Source organism: Aedes aegypti, chromosome 1 (genome assembly GCF_002204515.2).
Source record: "Aedes aegypti strain LVP_AGWG chromosome 1, AaegL5.0 Primary Assembly, whole genome shotgun sequence".
NCBI lineage: Eukaryota > Metazoa > Arthropoda > Insecta > Diptera > Culicidae > Aedes > Aedes aegypti.
The window spans coordinates 12,274,591-12,300,391 of NC_035107.1; the positions used below are offsets into that span (position 1 = coordinate 12,274,591).

General features: G+C 43.4%; 1 protein-coding gene across 1 annotated transcript in view; it reads right to left on the minus strand.

The window, feature by feature from the left end:
- Positions 1-2,038: 2,038 nt before the first annotated feature.
- Positions 2,039-25,801, minus strand: part of LOC5564251 (probable G-protein coupled receptor B0563.6) — a 309,960-nt gene continuing 286,197 nt past the window's right edge. Inside the window, exons 4-9 of the mRNA XM_021838944.1 lie at positions 4,571-4,720; positions 4,260-4,504; positions 4,006-4,198; positions 3,846-3,940; positions 3,631-3,783; positions 2,039-3,574 (exon numbers count right to left, since the gene is read on the minus strand). Of these exons, the coding sequence (XP_021694636.1) occupies positions 3,248-3,574; positions 3,631-3,783; positions 3,846-3,940; positions 4,006-4,198; positions 4,260-4,504; positions 4,571-4,720 (1,163 nt within the window). The 3' untranslated portion in view covers positions 2,039-3,247. The remainder of the gene's footprint in view (positions 3,575-3,630; positions 3,784-3,845; positions 3,941-4,005; positions 4,199-4,259; positions 4,505-4,570; positions 4,721-25,801) is intronic.

Genomic DNA, 25,801 nt, shown 5'->3' on the forward strand with positions numbered 1-25,801 from the left:
ATAATAAATTTTCATTACATTAAGGTGCAAGAGCAAACTTATGTTTCAAATTGTACATATAAGATCAGTTTTATCAGTTTATTTTTTTCATTCAAAATCCTGGAAGTTTACATGAAAATGTGTTCACCGTATTCTATTCTCTAGATTCTTTTTGAATTTTTCTCAAATTCTTTTCAAATCTGCCTTAGATTCTGTTCAAATCTATCTCAGATTCTGTTCGAATCTGACTTAGATTCAGTTCAAATCTGTCCAAGATTCTGTTGGAATCTGTCTCATATTCTGTTTGAATATGTCTCAGATGGTTTTCAACCTGTCACAGATTCTATTCGAATCTGTCTCAGATACTTAAAAATCTGTCTCAGTTTAGAATCTGAGACATAATTAATTCAAATCGAATCTGGGACAAACTCTGTTAGAATCTTTCTCAAATTTGGAAAAAAGCTTTCCAGCTTCTGGAGAGAAGCTTTCCAGCTTCTGGAGAGAAGCTTTCCAGCTTCTGGAGAGAAGCTTTCCAACTTCTGGAGAGAAGCTTTCCAGCTTCTGGAGAGAAGCTTTCCAGCTTCTGGAGAGAAGCTTTCCAGCTTCTGGAGAGAAGCTTTCCAGCTTCTGGAGAGAAGCTTTCCAGCTTCTGGAGAGAAGCTTTCCAGCTTCTGGAGAGAAGCTTTCCAGCTTCTGGAGAGAAGCTTTCCAGCTTCTGGAGAGAAGCTTTCCAGCTTCTGGAGAGAAGCTTTCCAGCTTCTGGAGAGAAGCTTTCCAGCTTCTGGAGAGAAGCTTTCCAGCTTCTGGAGAGAAGCTTTCCAGCTTCTGGAGAGAAGCTTTCCAGCTTCTGGAGAGAAGCTTTCCAGCTTCTGGGGAGAAGCTTTCCAGCTTCTGGAGAGAAGCTTTCCAGCTTCTGGAGAGAAGCTTTCCAGCTTCTGGAGAGAAGCTTTCCAGCTTCTGGAGAGAAGCTTTCCAGCTTCTGGAGAGAAGCTTTCCAGCTTCTGGAGAGAAGCTTTCCAGCTTCTGGAGAGAAGCTTTCCAGCTTCTGGAGAGAAGCTTTCCAGCTTCTGGAGAGAAGCTTTCCAGCTTCTGGAGAGAAGCTTTCCAGCTTCTGGAGAGAAGCTTTCCAGCTTCTGGAGAGAAGCTTTCCAGCTTCTGGAGAGAAGCTTTCCAGCTTCTGGAGAGAAGCTTTCCAGCTTCTGGAGAGAAGCTTTCCAGCTTCTGGAGAGAAGCTTTCCAGCTTCTGGAGAGAAGCTTTCCAGCTTCTGGAGAGAAGCTTTCCAGCTTCTGGAGAGAAGCTTTCCAGCTTCTGGAGAGAAGCTTTCCAGCTTCTGGAGAGAAGCTTTCCAGCTTCTGGAGAGAAGCTTTCCAGCTTCTGGAGAGAAGCTTTCCAGCTTCTGGAGAGAAGCTTTCCAGCTTCTGGAGAGAAGCTTTCCAGCTTCTGGAGAGAAGCTTTCCAGCTTCTGGAGAGAAGCTTTCCAGCTTCTGGAGAGAAGCTTTCCAGCTTCTGGAGAGAAGCTTTCCAGCTTCTGGAGAGAAGCTTTCCAGCTTCTGGAGAGAAGCTTTCCAGCTTCTGGAGAGAAGCTTTCCAGCTTCTGGAGAGAAGCTTTCCAGCTTCTGGAGAGAAGCTTTCCAGCTTCTGGAGAGAAGCTTTCCAGCTTCTGGAGAGAAGCTTTCCAGCTTCTGGAGAGAAGCTTTCCAGCTTCTGGAGAGAAGCTTTCCAGCTTCTGGAGAGAAGCTTTCCAGCTTCTGGAGAGAAGCTTTCCAGCTTCTGGAGAGAAGCTTTCCAGCTTCTGGAGAGAAGCTTTCCAGCTTCTGGAGAGAAGCTTCTGGAGAGAAGCTTTCCAGCTTCTGGAGAGAAGCTTTCCAGCTTCTGGAGAGAAGCTTTCCAGCTTCTGGAGAGAAGCTTTCCAGCTTCTGGAGAGAAGCTTTCCAGCTTCTGGAGAGAAGCTTTCCGGGTTGAAATCAGACTCAGATTCTGTTCGCATCTGAACATTTGGAATGGCAAGATGACAAGGATGTCTATCTTTCGGCACAAACAACAACGACAACGACGCACTGACTTTGCTGACGAATTTGCGAGTTTATTCTGATCTGTTTTTCACTGGTTGTATATTCTACTAGTTAAGTACATCATCGTAGTGGTTTTCGAATAGTGTTAGCGTAAAATCGGCAATCTATGTACAAGTTCATTGGGAAATGCACTTCTCAAATCCGGTCTGCCCCTATATTTTTATGTTGGTTGGTAAAAGGGGCCAGACAACTGGTTTCTCGCAAATTTCAAATCCTTTCTCTTCGCTTCACTTCCAACTCATCCTTAACCTGTACTTTTTGTTCTGGGTTAGCTTCAGTACAATCATATAATACTTCAATAATGCTCTTCAATAACTGGTTCAGAATTTGATTCTCTAGCCTGTATGGTACACTGACGATTTTTGAAAGCATATCGGTACTCTTTCCCCTTAACAATTCACGTTCCGTGACTTTTCTTGCGTCTCTCTCCCTCTCGCTTTCCACCGCGCTCAACTATCGCGCGTTCTAAATATACTCTAACAACAAGAAATTTTTCTGGGAAATCTCTTTCTCCATTAAATATGCGCTTTGCATTGTATTCAGTAATGTCAATGTCGTTATTTGAGTGTATATAAATATATGTAGAATGTAAAATCTTCCTCTCTCTCACATCTGGTTGGTAATTGTTATCCTCTTTCCATTTTTGAATTTTGCAATCTATATCTAAATATCTTCGTATAACTACAATACGAGGGGTAGGACACAGTTTTCGCTCGGATTTTCGACACGCGCGACATCGATTCCGCTTCGATTCGCCGTGGAAATTCGAAACGCTTCTTTTTCCTCTATATTTACAAACAACATCGATGAGCTATTTGGTAATGGAATTTTGGGTTTGCATTCATAGATAACTAGCGACTGGAGAGGATTGACTCCAATAAATAAGTTTGCTTTTTCTTCTTTTTTTGACATCTTGTTAGATGGAGGCATTTTCCGTCATTCGAAGTGACAGATTTGCTTTGCTTCACTGGTAATTGCGATAGTGTAACGCCAATCAGCAGTAACGCAAAGAAAGGCCTACTTAGTGCAGCTCTCAAACGTCAACTGGCGGCGGTTCGTCGGCTGGGTCGCCCTCATCCATGCCGCCACCGCCAGTGGTTTCGAACACCCGCGTTCCGATGCCGATTCCGCTGGAGATGCTTCCACTGCGGCTAACGGAGCAGCACGTGCTGCTTCCGCCGCCATTGGCGTAATATCATATGCTGCTGGAGCGGCCATTGGCCGTGCAGAAACCGGACGTGGTGGTCGTCGTCGTCAAGGTGATTTGCGTAGCCTGCAGGTGCTGAGGGGTGGTCGTTGCCGTCGTAGTAGGCGTTGTCGTCGTCAGGAGGTGCTGCTGCTGCATGGTGGCACTCGGCGAAAGCCGCTGACTGTGGATCGAGTTCGGGTGGAGCAGGGATCCATTGCCCGGGGAACTGCTGTTTGCTAGGCGCCTCTTGCCATTCGAGTGATGGTGGTGATGCCGATGGTGATGGTGGTGGCCGTTCAGGATCGTACCCGGCTGGTGGTGCTTCAGAGGGAACTGCGGATATGGAAAGGATTAGGTAAGGCGTTTGAACAGCATGTAGCGCAACTTACGTCGGTTCCTCGATTGTACAACGGCTTCTCGAACCACGGCCACCGTATCGTGCGGAACAGCGTATTCCGGAAGTCTTCGCTGAACAGACAGTAGATGTAGAAGGTCAAAGAGTAGTTGATGAGCTCTAAGAGGTTTGCAAGCGCTCGGAAAAGCTAGAAGGAGATCAAGGTCAGTTGGAACACGAGAAGGTATTTGACAGGAAACTCAATCTAACCTGGAAGGAATAACTGGACAGATGTTCGGGTGACAGCGTCACGTGGAGGATAGCCATTGGGGAAACACAGATCAAGAAGAGAAGCGATGTGCTACCTGCAATCGAAGAGAAAACGCCAATGTGAGATTGGTGCTAATGATCTCCTGGTAGCCAGACCCACCTAACAGCATCATGAGCCGCCGCTCTTCGGCAAATTTCCGCGGATCCTCGTCCTTGGTGTTGATCCGGGACAGCGTCATCCGTCGGCGCTTATCACAGGTACGACGATACACGATCATTATCCTTAGGTTAAAACCGGCTATTAGCACCGTCGGGGCCAGCTTGAAGACTATCTCCAATATCACCTTGTAAATCTGCAATCAAATTGTCATGAATGATCAACGCTCGACTGAAGACTACAAAAGCGCCACTTACCGAATAAAATAACGAATCTAAAAACTTCATATTATCGCGCTTATGATACATTATTGTTCCATCGGATTGTAAGACACATTTGACTACCTCGCCGCGCAGCACGGACGGCAGGTAGATCAGGAAGGTGAGCACCGGTATCAGCGCGACGGTGACACGTGGCGGACAGAAGCGCCGGATGTGGCCCGGATGGCACACCGAGACGTACCGCTCGATGGTCAGCACCAGCAGCATGATGACGCCGACACCTGGTGGCGAAAATCGGAGGTCTATCTGAAGTTCTCAACTGTCAAAGGCACAAGTCATAGACTTACCAAGGCAACCGTTTCCGAGGAACAGCTCCAGATGGGCGGAATAGAAGGCTTGGCCAAAGTTGCGCCACCGGCCCGAGTCGCGATGAATCAGCATGCGCATGCCGAACGGAATGGCAAAGATGATCGCCAGCAGAGCGGCCGCCGAATATCCTGAAACGAGAGGAAATTCACGTTTTATTTTTTTCCATTCAATAGGCGCACCGGGATGTGTTTTTATCATTTCCGCAATCGTGGTAGGCCGCGACGACGATGGCGGTTGTCCCCCGAGGGAAAACGAAACGAGCAATCAGTGCGTCTGTCACTCGGTCGGGGTAGGCCGCGCTTTTTTGTTTGTTCCGCGGGCCTCTGAACTGATGGAAGCGATGAGATAAAAACCAGTCCAGAAAATCAACAAAAACGAATATGAGAGAGTGTTTTTTTGGTTGAGTGGGTCCGGGATTCGGATGGATGGTGCGAAGAAGGGCGGTCGCCCATATCGCATCAGGACATTTATCAAAATAAATGTAAATAAATTACACACGACGCGAGTGGGTGTTGTTTTCATTTGCACTGTTCATCCATCTTTCGGTATCCATTCCAGCAGTGGTAAAGGGTAATTATGGCTGGGGAGCCAAACGCAATTATCAGGCAACACGAACGGGCACAGTATGCCATGACAAAGAAATGTGGTTTATGAAAATGGGTGACTAGATTTAGGACATGTGTAGGAGACAGTCAGTACTAATCGCTAAAATTGGTAGCTTGAATTTTATAACTTTCTTGATTGTTTTAAATACCATTTAAGTACAGACAGCCCTCTAAAACTATAAATTGAAGGGATCATCAAGTTAGGAAAATATCGAGTTATAGAAAACAAAATCAGTGCCACTGTGGCCCATCGGACCATCGAGCATGCCATGAAGACTAACTTTGACCATGATTCCGTATTAAATGCAAATAGGTTTGCTACTGTCAACTCTTCTTATCTCGATATTGAAGGGTCCAACAAGCTCTTTATTACAAGATAAAATACACGAAATCAATGCAATAGAGTCCTGAAGCCCTATCCCAAGTTTAGTACCAAACGCTTAATTTTAGGTCAGAGTCACATGTTTACTCAATGTTTACACATGTATACTGAAAATGCTTTTCGTTGGTTTACGACCAGAAAAACATTTTTTTCTGATTTATGAGATTTTGTCACACCCCTTAGTATAAACTCAAATTTTGGGTGTGTTTTGTTTTTCGTATCTCTTCCGAAATGTCTGATAAGCCATTTTATGAGACGTTTCAAATCATATGTTTTTTATTTGTTTATCAGCTTTGAAACTTGCTGGCGGGCCCATTTATTTACGTTTCTTCTAGCGCCACATTTGGGAGGAGCTCATTCATTAATGGCGTGCAACGAGCTTTTCAATCTTCTCCAGTAAAATTAAAATCAGCAGGCAGGGAAGAATTTATTTTATTTACTGGTAACATCAGACATGTAACCGCGTAAAAAAATAGCCAGAAAGAGGCGAAAATGTCATCACCAACAAAAACGTTGCCAGCGCCATTCACATATCATGCTAGTTTTTAAAACAATAACAATAGGCCTATTCAAATGACGTCTCAAATCAGCTGATCGGGAAGCACTTTGACATTTCTTCTATGAAAATGACAGGCCCGTGTTAGCACCGGTCCTCCACCGATGTAAACAAATGCATAGACGGATCTGTCACATGAAAATGCCTATGAGCGGCCCGCCAGAAAACGTCAACCGACTGTCTCGTAAAATGACTTATAGGAACTTTCCCAGTGTTAAAAAGTTAAGCTCCATGAAAGTTTCCGATGAGAATGCTGTATTGTAGAATGTATTCGTAGAGGAAATCCTCAAGACATTTTGGAGTTGTTCCGAGATATTTGTTGAATATTTTGCTGGAGCAAATCTTTCATGAACTGTGGAAAAATCTTTGTGGATATTCTTGGAGACATTGTGGAGGAACTCTTGACAAATTCTTGGAAAAAAAATGTGATGGTATTTCATCTGTAATTAAACATTATGGAATTTTTTTTATGGAGAACATCGTAGAAACATCCTTGAAGGAGTGTATGTCAGGATCTGTTTGAGCAATTTCAAAAGGAATCATACTGAAATTCCAGACAAAAGATGTATTTGCGAATTTTTTTTCGAGAATTTCAGAAAAAAATCTCTGAAAAAAAAACTTAAAATAGCAGTGAAGAATCTTTCTAACGTATTCGAACCATCTGAGCAGAATCTCAATAAAACGAATCTAAAAGTAGATTTCAGTACCTTGTACCCTTTAATTCCGCCCTAATTGCTTATCTTTGACAGATTAGCGTATTTCGACTACAGCTTGTAGCCTTCTTCAGTGTCGAGTGGACACGAGTAACTGACACTAAAAGTGGTACTCGAAATACGCGTATCTGTCAAAGACAAGCAATTAGGGCCAAATTAAAATGTACAAGGTACTCAAATCTACTTTTAGATTCTCTTTATTTGTTGAGAGGTTGTTAACAATATGCTTACAAGAATTCTTAGACATGGAACTTCTTGATCTTCAAAAATTTTCTGGAAGTATTTTTAGGATTGTCGCTGGAAAGAGAGATTTGCAGGAATGCCTGGAAGAATGAGTATCTGTAAGAATACCTGGACTGAACCCTAGTGTAATTACGTTATGAATTTTAAGAGAATATGTTTGAACAGTCTTCTTTTGTGATGCCCAGTTTTTGTCCAAAATATTTCACCTTTTTGAAAAAGTTTCCGCTTTCCGAAAAGTCCATATCTCTCTCCAGAATTCTTCAACTTCATCTAAAATTCCCAGATTCTTTAGAAAATGCGTCTATTCATCTTAAACAATCTTCCTGAAAAAATTACTTCCCGCAAGTTGGGAAGGCTACTGGATGCTATAAAAGTAATCAGCCGTAAGCAAGAAGATCTTCTTCTTGAAAGCTAGAAAAGGTTTCCTGATAAAAGCTGGAAGGTGAGAAAGCTTCTTTTAAAAATTGCAAAGCTTCTTTTAAAGTTGAAAAGCTAATTTGAGAAGCACTTTTGGCAATAGCTTAGAAAGCTTCTCTTAAAAGTTGAGAAAGCTTCTCTCAGAAGCTGAGAAAGCTTTCCCAGAAGCTGAGAAAGCTTCTCACAGAAACTGAGAAAGCTTTTCTAGGTAGCTGTGAAAGCTTCACTCAAAATGTGATAGAATTTGTTCTCAGAAGCTGAGAAAGCAGTTTCTCTCAGTAGCTGAGAAAGCTTCTCTCTGAAGCTGAGAAAGCTTCTCTCTGAAGCTGAGAAAGCTTCTCTCAGGAGCTGAGAAAGATTCGCACAGAAACTGAGAAAGATTCTCTCAGAAGCTGAGAAAGCTTCTCTCAGAAGCTGAGAAAGCTTCTCTCAGAAGCTGAGAAAGCTTCTCTCAGAAGCTGAGAAAGCTTCTCCCAGAAGCTGAGAAAGCTTATCTCTGGAGCTGAGAAAGTTTCTCTCAGAAGCTGAGAAAGATTTTCTCAGAAGCTGAGAAAGCTTCTCCTAAAAGCTGAGAAAGCTTCTCTCAAAAGCTAAGAAAGCTTCTCTCAGAAGCTGAGACAGATTCTCCCAAAAGCAGAGAAAGCTTATTTCAGAAGCTGAGAAAGCTTCTCTCAGAAGCTGGAAAAGCTTCTCTCAGAAGCTGAAAAATTTTCCCTAGGAAGCAGATAGAGCTTCTCTCAGAAACTGAGAAAGCTTCTCACAGAAACTGAGAAAGCTTATTTCAGAAGCTGAGAAAGCTTTTCTCAGAAGCTGGGACAGCTTCTCTCATAAGCTGGGACAGCTTCTCTCAGATGCTGAAAAATCTTCTCTCAGAAGCTGATAGAGCTTCTCTCAGAAACTGAGAAAGCTTCTCCCAGAAACTAAGAAAACTTCTCTCTAAAGCTGAGAGAGCTTCTCTCTAAAGCTGAGAGAGCTTCTCTCAGAAGCTGAGAAAGCTTCTCTCTGAAGCTGAGAAAGCTTCTCTCAGAAGCTGAGAAAGCTTTTATCAGAAGCTGAGAAAACTTCTATCAGAAGCTGAGAAAGCTTCTATCAGAAGCTGAATAATCTTCTCTCAGAAGCTGAGAAAGCTTCTCTCTGAAGCTGAGAAAGCTTCTCTCAGAAGCTGAGAAAGCTTTTATCAGAAGCTGAGAAAGCTTCTATCAGAAGCTGAGAAAGCTTCTATCAGAAGCTGAATAATCTTCTCTCAGAAGCTGAGAAAGCTTTTCTCAGAAGCTGAGACAGCTTCTCTCATAAGCTGGGACAGCTTCTCTCATAAGCTGGGACAGCTTCTCTTATAATCTTGGGCAGTTTCTCTCAGAAGCTGAAAAATCTTCTCTCGGAAGCTGATAGAGCTTCTCTCAGAAACTGAGAAAGCTTCTCCCAGAAACTAAGAACGTTTCTCCCAGAAGCTGAGAAATCTATCACCAAAAGCTGAGAGAGCTCCTCCCAGAAGCTGAGAAATCTACTTCTAAAAGCTGAGAAAACTTTTCCCAGAAGCTGAGAAAGCTTCTCACTGAAGCGGAGACAGCTTCTAACAGAAGCTGAGAAAGCTTCTCTGGGTAGCTGTGAAAGCTTCACTCAAAAGGTGAGAGAATTTGTTCGCAGAAGCTGAGAGAGCTTCTCTCTGAAGCTGAGAAAGCTTCTTTCTGAAGCTGAGAAAGATTCTCACAGAAGCTGAGAAAGATTCTCACAGAAGCTGAGAAAGCTTCTCTAGATATCTGAGAAAGCTTCTAACAGAAACTGAGAAAGCTTATTTCAGAAGCTGAGAAAGCTTCTCTCAGAAGCTGGAAAAGCTTCTCACAGAAGCTGAAAATTTTTCCCTAGAAAGCTGATAGAGCTTCTCTAAGATACTGAGAAAGTTTCTCCCAAAAAATGAGAAATCTACTTCCAAAAGATGAGAAAGCTTCTCACAGAAGCTGAGAAAGCATCACTCAAAAGGTGAGAGAATTTGTTCCCAGACGCTGAGAGAGCTTCTCACAGAAGCTGAGAAAGCTTATTTCAGAAGCTGAGAAAGCTTCTCTCAGAAGCTGAGAAAGCTTCTCTCAGAAGCTGAGAAAGCTTCTCTCAGAAGCTGAGAAAGCTTCTCTCAGAAGCTGAGAAAGCTTCTATCAGAAGCTGAGAAAGCTTCTCTCAGAAGCTGAGACAGATTCTCCCAAAAGCAGAGAAAGCTTATTTCAGAAGCTGAGAAAGCTTCTCTCAGAAGCTGGGACAGCTTCTCTCATAAGCTGGGACAGCTTCTCTCAGAAGCTGAAAAATCTTCTCTCAGAAGCTGATAGAGCTTCTCTCAGAAACTGAGAAAGCTTCTCCCAGAAACTAAGAAAGCTTCTCTCTAAAGCTGAGAGAGCTTCTCTCTAAAGCTGAGAGAGCTTCTCTCAGAAGCTGAGAAAGCTTCTCTCTGAAGCTGAGAAAGCTTCTATCAGAAGCTGAATAATCTTCTCTCAGAAGCTGAGAAAGCTTTTCTCAGAAGCTGAGACAGCTTCTCTCATAAGCTGGGACAGCTTCTCTCATAAGCTGGGATAGCTTCTCTTATAAGCTTGGGCAGCTTCTCTCAGAAGCTGAAAAATCTTCTCTCGGAAGCTGATAGAGCTTCTCTCAGAAACTGAGAAAGCTTCCCCCAGAAACTATGAACGTTTCTCCCAAAAGCTGAGAAATCTACTACCAAAAGCTGAGAGAGCTCCTCCCAGAAGCTGAGAAATCTACTTCTAAAAGCTGAGAAAGCTTTTCCCAGAAGCTGAGAAAGCTTCTCTAGATATCTGAGAAAGCTTCTAACAGAAACTGAGAAAGCTTCTCTGGGTAGCTGTGAAAGCTTCACTCAAAAGGTGAGAGAATTTGTTCGCAGAAGCTGAGAGAGCTTCTCTCTGAAGCTGAGAAAGCTTCTTTCTGAAGCTGAGAAAGATTCTCACAGAAGCTGAGAAAGCTTCTCTAGATATCTGAGAAAGCTTCTAACAGAAACTGAGAAAGCTTCTCACAGAAGCTGAGAAAGCTTCTCACAGAAGCTGAGAAAGCTTCTCACAGAAGCTGAGAAAGCTTCTCACAGAAGCTGAGAAAGCTTCTCACAGAAGCTGAGAAAGCTTCTCACAGAAGCTGAGAAAGCTTCTCACAGAAGCTGAAAATTTTTCCCTAGAAAGCTGATAGAGCTTCTCTAAGATACTGAGAAAGCTTCTCACAGAAGCTGAGAAAGCTTCTCTCAGAAGCTGAGAAATCTTCTTCCATAAGCTGAGAAAGCACCTCCCAGAAGCTGAAAAAGCATCTCTCAGTTGCTGAGAAGAAATTTTCTCTCAGAAGCTGAGAAAGCTTCTTCCAGAAGCTGAGAAAGCTTTTCCCAGAAACTGAGAAAGTTTCTCCCAAAAAATGAGAAATCAACTTCCAAAAGATGAGAAAACTTCTCACAGAAGCTTAGAAAGCTTCTCGCAGAAGCTGGGAAAGTTTCACTCAAAAGGTGAGAGAATTTGTTCCCAGAAGCTGAGAATGCTTCTCTAAGTAGCTGAGAAAGTTGTTCCCAGAAGCTAAGAAATTTTCTCTCAGAAGCTGAGAAAGCTTCTTCCAGAAACTGAGAAAGCTTTTCCCAGAAACTGAGAAAGTTTCTCCCAAAAAATGAGAAATCTACTTCCAAAAGATGAGAAAGCTTCTCACAGAAGCTGAGAAAGCTTCTCACAGAAGCTGAGAAAGCTTCTCACAGAAGCTGAGAAAGCATCACTCAAAAGGTGAGAGAATTTGTTCCCAGACGCTGAGAGAGCTTCTCACAGAAGCTGAGAAAGCTTCTCTCAGAAGCTGAGAAAGCTTCTATCAGAAGCTGAGAAAGCTTCTCTCAGAAGCTGAGAAAGCTTTTCTCAGAAGCTGGGACAGCTTCTCTCATAAGCTGGGACTGCTGAGAAAGCTTCTCTCAGAAGCTGAGAAAGCTTCTCTCAGAAGCTGAAAAATTTTCTCTCAGAAACTGATAGAGCTTCTCTCAGAAACTGAGAAAGCTTCTCCCAGAAACTGAGAAAGATTATCCCAACAGCTGAGAAATCTTCTTCCATAAGCTGAGAAAGCACCTCTCAGAAGCTGAGAAAGCATCTCTCAGTAACTGAGAAGAAATTTTCTCTCAGAAGCTGAGAAAGCTTCTTCCAGAAACTGAGAAAGCTTTTCCCAGAAACTGAGAAAGTTTCTCCCAAAAAATGAGAAATCAACTTCCAAATGATGAGAAAACTTCTCACAGAAGCTGAGAAAGCTTCTCACAGAAGCTGAGAAAGTTTCACTCAAAAGGTGAGAGAATTTGTTCCCAGAAGCTGAGAATGCTTCTCTAAGTAGCTGAGAAAGTTGTTCCCAGAAGCTAAGAAATTTTCTCTCAGAAGCTGAGAAAGCTTCTTCCAGAAACTGAGAAAGCTTTTCCCAGAAACTGAGAGAGTTTCTCCCAAAAAATGAGAAATCTACTTCCAAAAGATGAATTCTCACAGAAGCTGAGAAAGCATCACTCAAAAGGTGAGAGAATTTGTTCCCAGACGCTGAGAATGCTTCTCTCAGAAGCTGAGAAAATTGTTCCCAGAAGCTGAGAAATTTTCTCTCAGAAACTGAGAAAGCTTTTTCCAGAAACTGATAAAGTTTCTCCCAAAAACTGAGAAATCTACTTCCAAAAGCTGAGAAAGCTTCACTCAAAAGGTGAGAGAATTTGTTCCCGCAAGCTGAGAAAGCTTCTCCTAGTAGCTGAGAAAGTTACAAGAAACTGAGAAAGCTTCTCCCGGATGCTGAGAAAGCTTCTATCAAAAAGCTTCTATGCCGCAGATATTCAATAAAGTAAATATCATTCCCAATTTCTGGAAATTTCCTTTTTAATGCATATTTACAAAGTCATTTCTTGATGCAATTAACTGATGATAAAACTGCCAACTTCGATTGCTGTTGTAAACGTCACATGAGGCATGGCCTCCTGATCTGACCTGGCCGCCTGTTGCAGTTTTTCCCGCCTATCCTTCCCGAAACCGTCTATTTCGCCCCTCTCTCCGGGGAGGGACATTAATCAAAAAGTGAAATTAGACAAATGACTTTGGTAATCGAAACTTATACGCGTAAGAGACGACGACGACGACGACGCTTCCCGTAGTTCCCTGCGCCTTATTGCGCATCTATTTTCGACTGTAATTTTCGTACTCTCAGCGGGAAGAAATTCTGGACCCAGGAAAAGAAATAAACTTCTCTCTATAATTCTGACCTCCCCCACTCGATCCTCCCCTGCTATCCAGAGTCAGGTGTAAATCAAGCCGAGCGTCGCCTTCTCAGGTCCGTAGAGGTCCGGGACGTTGCAGCAAAAGGGACGGGACGCCATTACTAACTTATTCAATTACGCGTTTAATTTATTTCCCTTGGGCGGCCGCAGATCAGTGAGCGCAAAAAACGGGAAAGCCAATACACATACCGACACACAACTCGTCGAAAAACTCAGGAAAATCCTGGAGGATAGTGAAAGTGTGCGAGAGTGAGTTGTAATCAAGCCACTAAGTCACCCCCATACTCTTCTTCCCGAAGAGGGACTTTTCTGCCCTCTAATGGATGGGTGACTTACATACTGCCGTTGGACGCATGAATGTCCTATGTTATTTTTTGTCAATTTTGATTTTTTGCCATCATAGTTTATGATTACGTTAAGATGAAGATGAATCGAAGCCAAACCTCAAATTTTCAAAAGCACATCTCGATTGGTCATCACCAGCAAGTAACCAATCGATTAAGTTTTCAGCTCAACCGAATGTTCGGTTCTCCAGATTCGTGCTCTTGAAAATTTGAGGTTTGGTTTCGATTCATCTTCATCGTGTTACAATAAAAAGTCTTCGTTTGAAATTTTGGAAAGAATTCCCAAAGGATCTCCTAGAAGGATTTCCAAAAAATCGCTTAGAGGGATTCAGTAAGGATCTCCTGGAAAGATTCCCAAAGATTTCGGAAGAAGCCCTGAGAATTTCGGAGATTCCCGAGATCGAGAAATAGTATGGCTCCTACTGAGCACCAATGTATTAAAATCTGTGTACGCGTTTTCCTCAGTTGCATATTTTGGAACATGGGACAATTACACGTAGAACAGCAGCATAGTATAGTCGGAAGACCGGCCTCTGGCGCTTTTCCCTTCCAAACGCGTGCTCTGATGTGGTCGTGGTAATGAAAGCCAAGAAGCAAAGCAAGCGCTTGATTAGATTTGCCCACTGATCGGAAAAGCAGGCGGTGATTACGATTCAGTTTCCCGGACGCTGGAATGATTGTTCGGTGGTATGGCGCGGGCTTCTGGGATCGATTTACGGATTATGGCACTGCGATGGTGACCCCTCGGGAGGACGGGGACCTTGGCGTTGGATGATTACAATGGCAACTATTTTTAGACCAATTTCCATAATTGCAACCTGGAACGTTCGATTGTTGTAGGGAGATTTCAAACGGTGCAAAAAAGTGGATAACTTCGATGAAACATTATGATTCCATTGGAAGGAATGTTTTCCAAACTGTCGTCCTTCGCAGTCTCCAGACGACAATCACATCCGTTGACATTGGCGACCGCCATTATTGCGCCATCCACTTTCGCGCCGCGGTTTGTAAATATTGACGCGCTACTATTTCCAGCAGCACTTTCATCCAAATGTAAACTCCACTGAAATGAGCATCCTCCTCATCATCATCGTGGTTGTCGTAGCCGTGAGGCCTTGTCACTGTCACCGACCGTTGACCGTTTCATTATGTTTATACGCGCAAAACCGAGGGCTTCCGCAAAGCCGCGAGCCTTTATCTAGGCGAATCCGGTGGATTGCTTGGCAACCGTAGTAAATCACGTGTTGAAGCCATTGTCGCATGTTTGATGAGATGGCTACCGGCAATCCTAGTGGGCATGGGATAAAGTGGATAAAGAGTTTCATAAGCAAGTGCTGGCTCTCTATCGCAGTAGGCCACAAAGAGGGGTATTGTGTTTATTTATGTTCCACACAATGGACAGCTCATCCGAAATTGAGCGCATCACTATAGGATGACAAGGACAGTCGGTTTTAGATTTTGATTGGAATCAGACGAGCGTGATAAATTCGATATTTAAAACACCGGGAGCAAAAGAGCTTTTTCAAACGACAAGCAATTTTAATTTTGTCAGAGGTACCATTGTAGATATATTCTAATTTGTTGGCACATATTCATCGATAAAATGTTTTAAGTTTATAAGAATCTTGTTCTTTTCTAAGGGAAGATTTATCAGTTTCTGGGAGCATTTTCAGCTTCGGGAAGAAACTTTCTCAGCTTCTGGAAAAAGCTGAGAGATGTTTCTGTAAGAAGCTATCTCAGGTTCTATGGGAAGCTGGCTCAGCTTCTGTGAAAAGCTTTCTCAGTTTCTGTGAGAACCTTTCTCAGTTTCTGTGAGAAGCTTTCTCAGCTTCTGTGAGAATCTGTCTCAGCTTTTGTGAGAAGCTTTCTCCGCTTCTGAGAGAAGCTTTCTCAGCTTCTGTGAAAAGCTTTCTCAGTTTCTGTGAGAACCTTTCTCAGTTTCTGTGAGAAGCTTTCTCAGCTTCTGTGAGAAGCTGTCTCCGCTTCTGTGAGAAGCTTTCTCCGCTTCTGAGAGAAGCTTTCTCAGCTTCTGAGAAAAGCTTTCTCAGCTTCTGAGAGAAGCTTTCTCAGCTTGTGTGAGAAGCTTTCTCAGCTTCTGAGAGAAGCTCTCTTAGCTTCTGAGAGAAGCTTACTCAGCTTCTAAGAGAAGCTTTCTCAGCTTCTGTGAGAAGCTTTCTCAGCTTCTGAAATAAACTTTCTTAGCGTTTGAGAGAAGCTTTCTCAGCTTTTGAGTGAAGCTTTCTCAGAACCCGGAAAAATCTTTCTCAGTTTCCGGAAGAAACTTTCTCAGCTTCTGAGAGAAGCTTTCTCAGTTTTTGAGAGAAGCTCTCTCAACTTCTGGAAAAGCTGAGAGATGTTTCTGTAAGAAGCTATCTCAGGTCCTATGTGAAGCTGGCTCAGCTTCTGTGAAAAGCTTTCTCAGTTTCTGTGAGAACCTTTCTCAGTTTCTGTGAGAAGCTTTCTCAGTTTCTGTGGGAAGCTTTCTCAGCTTCTGAGAGAAGCTTTCTCAGCTTCTGAGAGAAGCTTTCTCAGCTTCTGAGAGAAGCTTTCTCAGCTTCTGAGAGAAGCTTTCTCAGCTTCTGAGAGAAGCTTTCTCAGCTTCTGAGAGAAGCTTTCTCAGCTTCTGAGAGAAGCTTTCTCAGCTTCTGAGAGAAGCTTTCTCAGCTTCTGAGAGAAGCTTTCTCAGCTTCTGAGAGAAGCTTTCTTAGCTTCTCAGAGAAGCTTTCTCAGCTCTTGAAAGAAGCTTTCTCAGCTTCTGTGAGAAGCTTTCTCAGCTTCCGAGAGAAGCTTTCTCAGGTTCTGTAAGAATCTGTCTCAGCTTCTGAGAGAAGCTGTCTCAGCTTCTATGAGAAGCTGTCTCCGCTTCTGTGAGAAGCTTTCTCAGCTTCTGAGAGAAGCTTTCTCAGCTTCTGAGAGAAGCTTTCTCAGCTTCTGAGAGAAGCTTTCCTCGAAGCTTCCTTCTGAGAGAAGCTTTCTCAGCTTCTGAGAGAAGCTTTCTCAGCTTCTGAGAGAAGCTTTCTCAGCTTCTGAGAGAAGCTTTCTCAGCTTCTGAGAGAAGCTTTCTCAGCTTCTGAGAGAAGCTTTCTCAGCTTCTGAGAGAAGCTTTCTCAGCTTCTGAGAGAAGCTTTCTCAGCTTCTGAGAGAAGCTTTCTCAGCTTCTGAGAGAAGCTTTCTCAGCTTCTGAGAGAAGCTTTCTCAGCTTCTGAGAGAAGCTTTCTCAGCTTCTGAGAGAAGCTTTCTCAGCTTCTGAGAGAAGCTTTCTCAGCTTCTGAGAGAAGCTTTCTCAGCTTCTGAGAGAAGCTTTCTCAGCTTCTGAGAGAAGCTTTCTCAGCTTCTGAGAGAAGCTTTCTCAGCTTCTGAGAGAAGCTTTCTCAGCTTCTGAGAGAAGCTTTCTCAGCTTCTGAGAGAAGCTTTCTCAGCTTCTGAGAGAAGCTTTCTCAGCTTCTGAGAGAAGCTTTCTCAGCTTCTGAGAGAAGCTTTCTCAGCTTCTGAGAGAAGCTTTCTCAGCTTCTGAGAGAAGCTTTCTCAGCTTCTGAGAGAAGCTTTCTCAGCTTCTGAGAGAAGCTTTCTCAGCTTCTGAGAGAAGCTTTCTCAGCTTCTGAGAGAAGCTTTCTCAGCTTCTGAGAGAAGCTTTCTCAGCTTCTGAGAGAAGCTTTCTCAGCTTCTGAGAGAAGCTTTCTCAGCTTCTGAGAGAAGCTTTCTCAGCTCAGCTTCTGAGAGAAGCTTTCTCAGCTTCTGAGAGAAGCTTTCTCAGCTTCTGAGAGAAGCTTTCTCAGCTTCTGAGAGAAGCTTTCCTCTGAAGCTTTCCTTGAGAGAAGCTTTCTCAGCTTCTGAGAGAAGCTTTCTCAGCTTCTGAGAGAAGCTTTCTCAGCTTCTGAGAGAAGCTTTCTCAGCTTCTGAGAGAAGCTTTCTCAGCTTCTGAGAGAAGCTTTCTCAGCTTCTGAGAGAAGCTTTCTCAGCTTCTGAGAGAAGCTTTCTCAGCTTCTGAGAGAAGCTTTCTCAGCTTCTGAGAGAAGCTTTCTCAGCTTCTGAGAGAAGCTTTCTCAGCTTCTGAGAGAAGCTTTCTCAGCTTCTGAGAGAAGCTTTCTCAGCTTCTGAGAGAAGCTTTCTCAGCTTCTGAGAGAAGCTTTCTCAGCTTCTGAGAGAAGCTTTCTCAGCTTCTGAGAGAAGCTTTCTCAGCTTCTGAGAGAAGCTTTCTCAGCTTCTGAGAGAAGCTTTCTCAGCTTCTGAGAGAAGCTTTCTCAGCTTCTGAGAGAAGCTTTCTCAGCTTCTGAGAGAAGCTTTCTCAGCTTCTGAGAGAAGCTTTCTCAGCTTCTGAGAGAAGCTTTCTCAGCTTCTGAGAGAAGCTTTCTCAGCTTCTGAGAGAAGCTTTCTCAGCTTCTGAGAGAAGCTTTCTCAGCTTCTGAGAGAAGCTTTCTCAGCTTCTGTGAGAAGCTTTCTCAGCTTCTGAGAGAAGCTTTCTCAGCTTCTGAAAGAAGCTTACTCAGCTTCTGAGAGAAGCTTTCTCAGCTTCTGAGAGAAGCTTTCTCAGCTTTTGAGAGAAGCTTTCTCAGCTTCTGAGAGAAGCTTTCTCAGCTTCTGAGAGAAGCTTTCTCAGCTTCTGAGAGAAGCTTTCTCAGCTTCTGAGAGAAGCTTTCTCAGCTTCTGAGAGAAGCTTTCTCAGCTTCTGAGAGAAGCTTTCTCAGCTTCTGAGAGAAGCTTTCTCAGCTTCTGAGAGAAGCTTTCTCAGCTTCTGAGAGAAGCTTTCTCAGCTTCTGAAAGAAGCTTTCTCAGCTTCTAAAAGAAGCTTTCTTAGCTTCTGAGAAAAGCTTACTTAGCTTCTGTTAGAAGCTTTTTCAGCTTCTGATAGAAGCTTTCTCAGCTTCTGAGAGATGCTTTCTCAGCTTCTGAGTGAAGCTTTCTCAGCTTCTGAGTGAAGTTTTCTCAGCTTCTGAGATAAGCTTTCTCAGCTTCTGAGAGAAGCTTTCTCAGCTTCTGAGAGGAGCTTTCTCAACTTCTGAGAGAAGCTTTCTCAGCTTCTGTGATTAGCTTTCTCAGCTTCTGAGAGAAGCTTTTTCAGCTCCTGAGAGAAGCTTTTTCAGCTCCTGAGAGAAGCTTTCTCAGCTCCTGAAAGAAGCTTTTTCAGCTTCTGAGAGAAGCTTTCTTAGCTTTTGAGAGAAGCTTTCTCAGCTTCTGAAAGAAGCTTTCTCAGCTTCTAAAAGAAGTTTTCTTAGCTTCTGTTAGAAGCTTTCTCAGCTTCTGTTAGAAGCTTTCTCAGCTTTTGATAGAAGCTTACTCAGCTTCTGAGAGAAGCTTTATCAGCTTCTGAGAGAAGCTTTCTCAGCTTCTGAGAGAAGCTTTCTCAGCTTCTGAGAGAAGCTTTCTCAGCTTCTGAGAGAAGCTTTCTCAGCTTCTGAGAGAAGCTTTCTCAGCTTCTGAGAGAAGCTTTCTCAGCTTCTGAGAGAAGCTTTCTCAGCTTCTGAGAGAAGCTTTCTCAGCTTCTGAGAGAAGCTTTCTCAGCTTCTGAGAGAAGCTTTCTCAGCTTCTGAGAGAAGCTTTCTCAGCTTCTGAGAGAAGCTTTCTCAGCTTCTGAGAGAAGCTTTCTCAGCTTCTGAGAGAAGCTTTCTCAGCTTCTGAGAGAAGCTTTCTCAGCTTCTGAGAGAAGCTTTCTCAGCTTCTGAGAGAAGCTTTCTCAGCTTCTGAGAGAAGCTTTCTCAGCTTCTGAGAGAAGCTTTCTCAGCTTCTGAGAGAAGCTTTCTCAGCTTCTGAGAGAAGCTTTCTCAGCTTCTGAGAGAAGCTTTCTCAGCTTCTGTGAGAAGCTTTCTTAGCTTCTGAGAGAAGCTTTCTCAGCTTCTGAGAGAAGCTTTCTCAGCTTCTGAGAGAAGCTTTCTCAGCTTCTGAGAGAAGTTTTCTCAGCTTCTGAGAGAAGCTTTCTCAGCTTCTGAGAGAAGCTTTCTCAGCTTCTGAGAGAAGCTTTCTCAGCTTCTGAGAGAAGCTTTCTCAGCTTCTGAAAGAAGCTTTTTCAGCTTCTGAGAGAAGCTTTCTTAGCTTTTGAGAGAAGCTTTCTCAGCTTCTGAAAGAAGCTTTCTCAGCTTCTAAAAGAAGCTTTCTTAGCTTCTGTTAGAAGCTTTCTCAGCTTCTGTTAGAAGCTTTCTCAGCTTTTGATAGAAGCTTACTCAGCTTCTGAGAGAAGCTTTATCAGCTTCTGAGAGAAGCTTTCTCAGCTTCTGAGAGAAGCTTTCTCAGCTTCTGAGAGAAGCTTTCTCAGCTTCTGAGAGAAGCTTTCTCAGCTTCTGAGAGAAGCTTTCTCAGCTTCTGAGAGGAGCTTTCTCAGCTTCTGAGAGAAGCTTTCTCAGCTTCTGAAAGAAGCTTTCTCAGCTTCTAAAAGAAGCTTTCTTAGCTTCTGTTAGAAGCTTTCTCAGCTTCTGTTAGAAGCTTTCTCAGCTTTTGATAGAAGCTTACTCAGCTTCTGAGAGAAGCTTTCTCAGCTTCTGAGAGAAGCTTTCTCAGCTTCTGAGAGAAGCTTTCTCAGCTTCTGAGAGAAGCTTTCTCAGCTTCTGAGAGAAGCTTTCTCAGCTTCTGAGAGAAGCTTTCTCAGCTTCTGAGAGAAGCTTTCTCAGCTTCTGAGAGAAGCTTACTCAACTTCTGAGAGAAGCTTTATCAGCTTCTGAGAGAAGCTTTCTCAGCTTCTGAGAGAAGCTTTCTCAGCTTCTGAGAGAAGCTTTCTCAGCTTCTGAGAGAAGCTTTCTCAGCTTCTGAGAGAAGCTTTCTCAGCTTCTGAGAGAAGCTTTCTCAGCTTCTGAGAGAAGCTTTCTCAGCTTCTGAGAGAAGCTTTCTCAGCTTCTGTGAGAAGCTTTCTTAGCTTCTGAGAGAAGCTTTCTCAGCTTCTGAGAGAAGCTTTCTCAGCTTCTGAGAGAAGCTTTCTCAGCTTCTGAGAGAAGCTTTCTCAGCTTCTGAGAGAAGCTTTCTCAGCTTCTGAGAGAAGCTTTCTCAGCTTCTGAGAGAAGCTTTCTCAGCTTCTGAGAGAAGCTTTCTCAGCTTCTGAGAGAAGCTTTCTCAGCTTCTGAGAGAAGCTTTCTCAGCTTCTGAGAGAAGCTTTCTCAGCTTCTGAGAGAAGCTTTCTCAGCTTCTGAGAGAAGCTTTCTCAGCTTCTGAGAGAAGCTTTCTCAGCTTCTGAGAGAAGCTTTCTCAGCTTCTGAGAGAAGCTTTCTCAGCTTCTGAGAGAAGCTTTCTCAGCTTCTGAGAGAAGCTTTCTCAGCTTCTGAGAGAAGCTTTCTCAGCTTCTGAGAGAAGCTTTCTCAGCTTCTGAGAGAAGCTTTCTCAGCTTCTGAGAGAAGCTTTCTCAGCTTCTGAGAGAAGCTTTCTCAGCTTCTGAGAGAAGCTTTCTCAGCTTCTGAGAGAAGCTTTCTCAGCTTCTGAGAGAAGCTTTCTCAGCTTCTGAGAGAAGCTTTCTCAGCTTCTGAGAGAAGCTTTCTCAGCTTCTAAAAGAAGCTTTTTCAGCTCCTGAGAGAAGCTTTTTCAGCTCCTGAGAGAAGCTTTTTTAGCTTCTGAGAGAAGCTTTCTTAGCTTCTGAAAGAAGCTTTCTCAGCTTCTAAAAGAAGCTTTCTTAGCTTCTGAGAGAAGCTTTCTCAGCTTCTCAAAGAAGCTTTCTCAGCTTCTAAAAGAAGCTTTTTCAGCTCCTGAGAGAAGCTTTTTCAGCTCCTGAGAGAAGCTTTTTCAGCTCCTGAGAGAAGCTTTTTCAGCTCCTGAGAGAAGCTTTTTCAGCTCCTGAGAGAAGCTTTCTCAGCTCCTGAAAGAAGCTTTTTCAGCTTCTGAGACAAGCTTTCTCAGCTTCTGAGAGAAGCTTTCTCAGCTTCTGAAAGAAGCTTTCTCAGCTTCTAAAAGAAGCTTTCTTAGCTTCTGTTAGAAGCTTTCTCAGCTTCTGTTAGAAGCTTTCTCAGCTTCTGATAGAAGCTTACTCAACTTCTGAGAGAAGCTTTATCAGCTTCTGAGAGAAGCTTTCTCAGCTTCTGAGAGAAGCTTTCTCAGCTTCTGAGAGAAGCTTTCTCAGCTTCTGTGAGAAGCTTTCTCAGCTTCTGAGAGAAGCTTTCTCAGCTTCTGAGAGAAGCTTTCTCAGCTTCTGTTAGAAGCTTTCTCAGCTTCTGATAGAAGCTTACTCAACTTCTGAGAGAAGCTTTATCAGCTTCTGAGAGAAGCTTTCTCAGCTTCTGAGAGAAGCTTTCTCAGCTTCTGAGAGAAGCTTTCTCAGCTTCTGTGAGAAGCTTTCTCAGCTTCTGAGAGAAGCTTTCTCAGCTTCTGAGAGAAGCTTTCTCAGCTTCTGAGAGAAGCTTTCTCAGCTTCTGAGAGAAGCTTTCTCAGCTTCTGAGAGAAGCTTTCTCAGCTTCTGAGAGAAGCTTTCTCAGCTTCTGAGAGAAGCTTTCTCAGCTTCTGAGAGAAGCTTTCTCAGCTTCTGAGAGAAGCTTTCTCAGCTTCTGAGAGAAGCTTTCTCAGCTTCTGAGAGAAGCTTTCTCAGCTTCTGAGAGAAGCTTTCTCAGCTTCTGAGAGAAGCTTTCTCAGCTTCTGAGAGAAGCTTTCTCAGCTTCTGAGAGAAGCTTTCTCAGCTTCTGAGAGAAGCTTTCTCAGCTTCTGAGAGAAGCTTTCTCAGCTTCTGAGAGAAGCTTTCTCAGCTTCTGAGAGAAGCTTTCTCAGCTTCTGAGAGAAGCTTTCTCAGCTTCTAAAAGAAGCTTTTTCAGCTCCTGAGAGAAGCTTTTTCAGCTCCTGAGAGAAGCTTTTTTAGCTTCTGAGAGAAGCTTTCTTAGCTTCTGAAAGAAGCTTTCTCAGCTTCTAAAAGAAGCTTTCTTAGCTTCTGAGAGAAGCTTTCTCAGCTTCTCAAAGAAGCTTTCTCAGCTTCTAAAAGAAGCTTTTTCAGCTCCTGAGAGAAGCTTTTTCAGCTCCTGAGAGAAGCTTTTTCAGCTCCTGAGAGAAGCTTTTTCAGCTCCTGAGAGAAGCTTTTTCAGCTCCTGAGAGAAGCTTTCTCAGCTCCTGAAAGAAGCTTTTTCAGCTTCTGAGACAAGCTTTCTCAGCTTCTGAGAGAAGCTTTCTCAGCTTCTGAAAGAAGCTTTCTCAGCTTCTAAAAGAAGCTTTCTTAGCTTCTGTTAGAAGCTTTCTCAGCTTCTGTTAGAAGCTTTCTCAGCTTCTGATAGAAGCTTACTCAACTTCTGAGAGAAGCTTTATCAGCTTCTGAGAGAAGCTTTCTCAGCTTCTGAGAGAAGCTTTCTCAGCTTCTGAGAGAAGCTTTCTCAGCTTCTGAGAGAAGCTTTCTCAGCTTCTGAGAGAAGCTTTCTCAGCTTCTGAGAGAAGCTTTCTCAGCTTCTGAGAGAAGCTTTCTCAGCTTCTGAGAGAAGCTTTCTCAGCTTCTGAGAGAAGCTTTCTCAGCTTCTGAGAGAAGCTTTCTCAGCTTCTGAGAGAAGCTTTCTCAGCTTCTGAGAGAAGCTTTCTCAGCTTCTGAGAGAAGCTTTCTCAGCTTCTGAGAGAAGCTTTCTCAGCTTCTGAGAGAAGCTTTCTCAGCTTCTGAGAGAAGCTTTCTCAGCTTCTGAGAGAAGCTTTCTCAGCTTCTGAGAGAAGCTTTCTCAGCTTCTGAGAGAAGCTTTCTCAGCTTCTGAGAGAAGCTTTCTCAGCTTCTGAGAGAAGCTTTCTCAGCTTCTGAGAGAAGCTTTCTCAGCTTCTAAAAGAAGCTTTTTCAGCTCCTGAGAGAAGCTTTTTCAGCTCCTGAGAGAAGCTTTTTTAGCTTCTGAGAGAAGCTTTCTTAGCTTCTGAAAGAAGCTTTCTCAGCTTCTAAAAGAAGCTTTCTTAGCTTCTGAGAGAAGCTTTCTCAGCTTCTGAGAGAAGCTTTCTCAGCTTCTGAGAGAAGCTTTCTCAGCTTCTGAGAGAAGCTTTCTCAGCTTCTGAAAGAAGCTTTTTCAGCTTCTGAGAGAAGCTTTCTTAACTTTTGAGAGAAGCTTTCTCAGCTTCTGAAAGAAGCTTTCTCAGCTTCTAAAAGAAGCTTTCTTAGCTTCTGTTAGAAGCTTTCTCAGCTTCTGTTAGAAGCTTTCTCAGCTTTTGATAGAAGCTTACTCAGCTTCTGAGAGAAGCTTTATCAGCTTCTGAGAGAAGCTTTCTCAGCTTCTGAGAGAAGCTTTCTCAGCTTCTGAGAGAAGCTTTCTCAGCTTCTGAGAGAAGCTTTCTCAGCTTCTGAGAGAAGCTTTCTCAGCTTCTGAGAGAAGCTTTCTCAGCTTCTGAGAGAAGCTTTCTCAGCTTCTGAGAGAAGCTTTCTCAGCTTCTGAGAGAAGCTTTCTCAGCTTCTGAGAGAAGCTTTCTCAGCTTCTGAGAGAAGCTTTCTCAGCTTCTGAGAGAAGCTTTCTCAGCTTCTGAGAGAAGCTTTCTCAGCTTCTGAGAGAAGCTTTCTCAGCTTCTGAGAGAAGCTTTCTCAGCTTCTGAGAGAAGCTTTCTCAGCTTCTGAGAGAAGCTTTCTCAGCTTCTGAGAGAAGCTTTCTCAGCTTCTGAGAGAAGCTTTCTCAGCTTCTGAGAGAAGCTTTCTCAGCTTCTGTGAGAAGCTTTCTTAGCTTCTGAGAGAAGCTTTCTCAGCTTCTGAGAGAAGCTTTCTCAGCTTCTGAGAGAAGCTTTCTCAGCTTCTGAGAGAAGTTTTCTCAGCTTCTGAGAGAAGCTTTCTCAGCTTCTGAGAGAAGCTTTCTCAGCTTCTGAGAGAAGCTTTCTCAGCTTCTGAGAGAAGCTTTCTCAGCTTCTGAGAGAAGCTTTCTCAGCTTCTGAGAGAAGCTTTCTCAGCTTCTAAAAGAAGCTTTTTCAGCTCCTGAGAGAAGCTTTTTCAGCTCCTGAGAGAAGCTTTTTCAGCTCCTGAGAGAAGCTTTTTCAGCTCCTGAGAGAAGCTTTCTCAGCTCCTGAAAGAAGCTTTTTCAGCTTCTGAGACAAGCTTTCTCAGCTTCTGAGAGAAGCTTTCTCAGCTTCTGAAAGAAGCTTTCTCAGCTTCTAAAAGAAGCTTTCTTAGCTTCTGTTAGAAGCTTTCTCAGCTTCTGTTAGAAGCTTTCTCAGCTTCTGATAGAAGCTTACTCAACTTCTGAGAGAAGCTTTATCAGCTTCTGAGAGAAGCTTTCTCAGCTTCTGAGAGAAGCTTTCTCAGCTTCTGAGAGAAGCTTTCTCAGCTTCTGAGAGAAGCTTTCTCAGCTTCTGAGAGAAGCTTTCTCAGCTTCTGAGAGAAGCTTTCTCAGCTTCTGAGAGAAGCTTTCTCAGCTTCTGAGAGAAGCTTTCTCAGCTTCTGAGAGAAGCTTTCTCAGCTTCTGAGAGAAGCTTTCTCAGCTTCTGAGAGAAGCTTTCTCAGCTTCTGAGAGAAGCTTTCTCAGCTTCTGAGAGAAGCTTTCTCAGCTTCTGAGAGAAGCTTTCTCAGCTTCTGAGAGAAGCTTTCTCAGCTTCTGAGAGAAGCTTTCTCAGCTTCTGAGAGAAGCTTTCTCAGCTTCTGAGAGAAGCTTTCTCAGCTTCTGAGAGAAGCTTTCTCAGCTTCTGAGAGAAGCTTTCTCAGCTTCTGAGAGAAGCTTTCTCAGCTTCTGAGAGAAGCTTTCTCAGCTTCTGAGAGAAGCTTTCTCAGCTTCTAAAAGAAGCTTTTTCAGCTCCTGAGAGAAGCTTTTTCAGCTCCTGAGAGAAGCTTTTTTAGCTTCTGAGAGAAGCTTTCTTAGCTTCTGAAAGTAGCTTTCTCAGCTTCTAAAAGAAGCTTTCTTAGCTTCTGAGAGAAGCTTTCTCAGCTTCTCAAAAAAGCTTTCTCAGCTTCTAAAAGAAGCTTTCTTAGCTTCTGAGAGAAGCTTTCTCAGCTTCTGAGAGAAGCTTTCTCAGCTTCTGAGAGAAGCTTTCTCAGCTTCTGAGAGAAGCTTTCTCAGCTTCTGAGAGAAGCTTTCTCAGCTTTTGAGAGAAACTTTCTCCGCTTCTGAGAGAAGCTTGCTCAGCTTCCGAGAAAAGCTCTCTCAGCTTCTGAGAGAAGCTTTCTCAGCTTCTGAGAGAAGCTTTCTCAGCTTCTGAGAGAAGCTTTCTCAGCTTCTGAGAGAAGCTTTCTCAGCTTCTGAGAGAAGCTTTCTCAGCTTCTGAGAGAAGCTTTCTCAGCTTCTGAGAGAAGCTTTCTCAGCTTCTGAGAGAAGCTTTCTCAGCTTCTGAGAGAAGCTTTCTCAGCTTCTGAGAGAAGCTTTCTCAGCTTCTGAGAGAAGCTTTCTCAGCTTCTGAGAGAAGCTTTCTCAGCTTCTGAGAGAAGCTTTCTCAGCATCTGAGAGAAGCTTTCTCAGCTTCTAAAAGAAGCTTTTTCAGCTCCTGAGAGAAGCTTTTTCAGCTCCTGAGAGAAGCTTTTTCAGCTCCTGAGAGAAGCTTTTTTAGCTTCTGAGAGAAGCTTTCTTAGCTTCTGAAAGAAGCTTTCTCAGCTTCTAAAAGAAGCTTTCTTAGCTTCTGAGAGAAGCTTTCTCAGCTTCTCAAAAAAGCTTTCTCAGCTTCTAAAAGAAGCTTTCTTAGCTTCTGAGAGAAGCTTTCTCAGCTTCTGAGAGAAGCTTTCTCAGCTTCTGAGAGAAGCTTTCTCAGCTTCTGAGAGAAGCTTTCTCAGCTTCTGAGAGAAGCTTTCTCAGCTTCTGAGAGAAGCTTTCTCAGCTTTTGAGAGAAACTTTCTCCGCTTCTGAGAGAAGCTTGCTCAGCTTCCGAGAAAAGCTTTCTCAGCTTCTGAGAGAAGC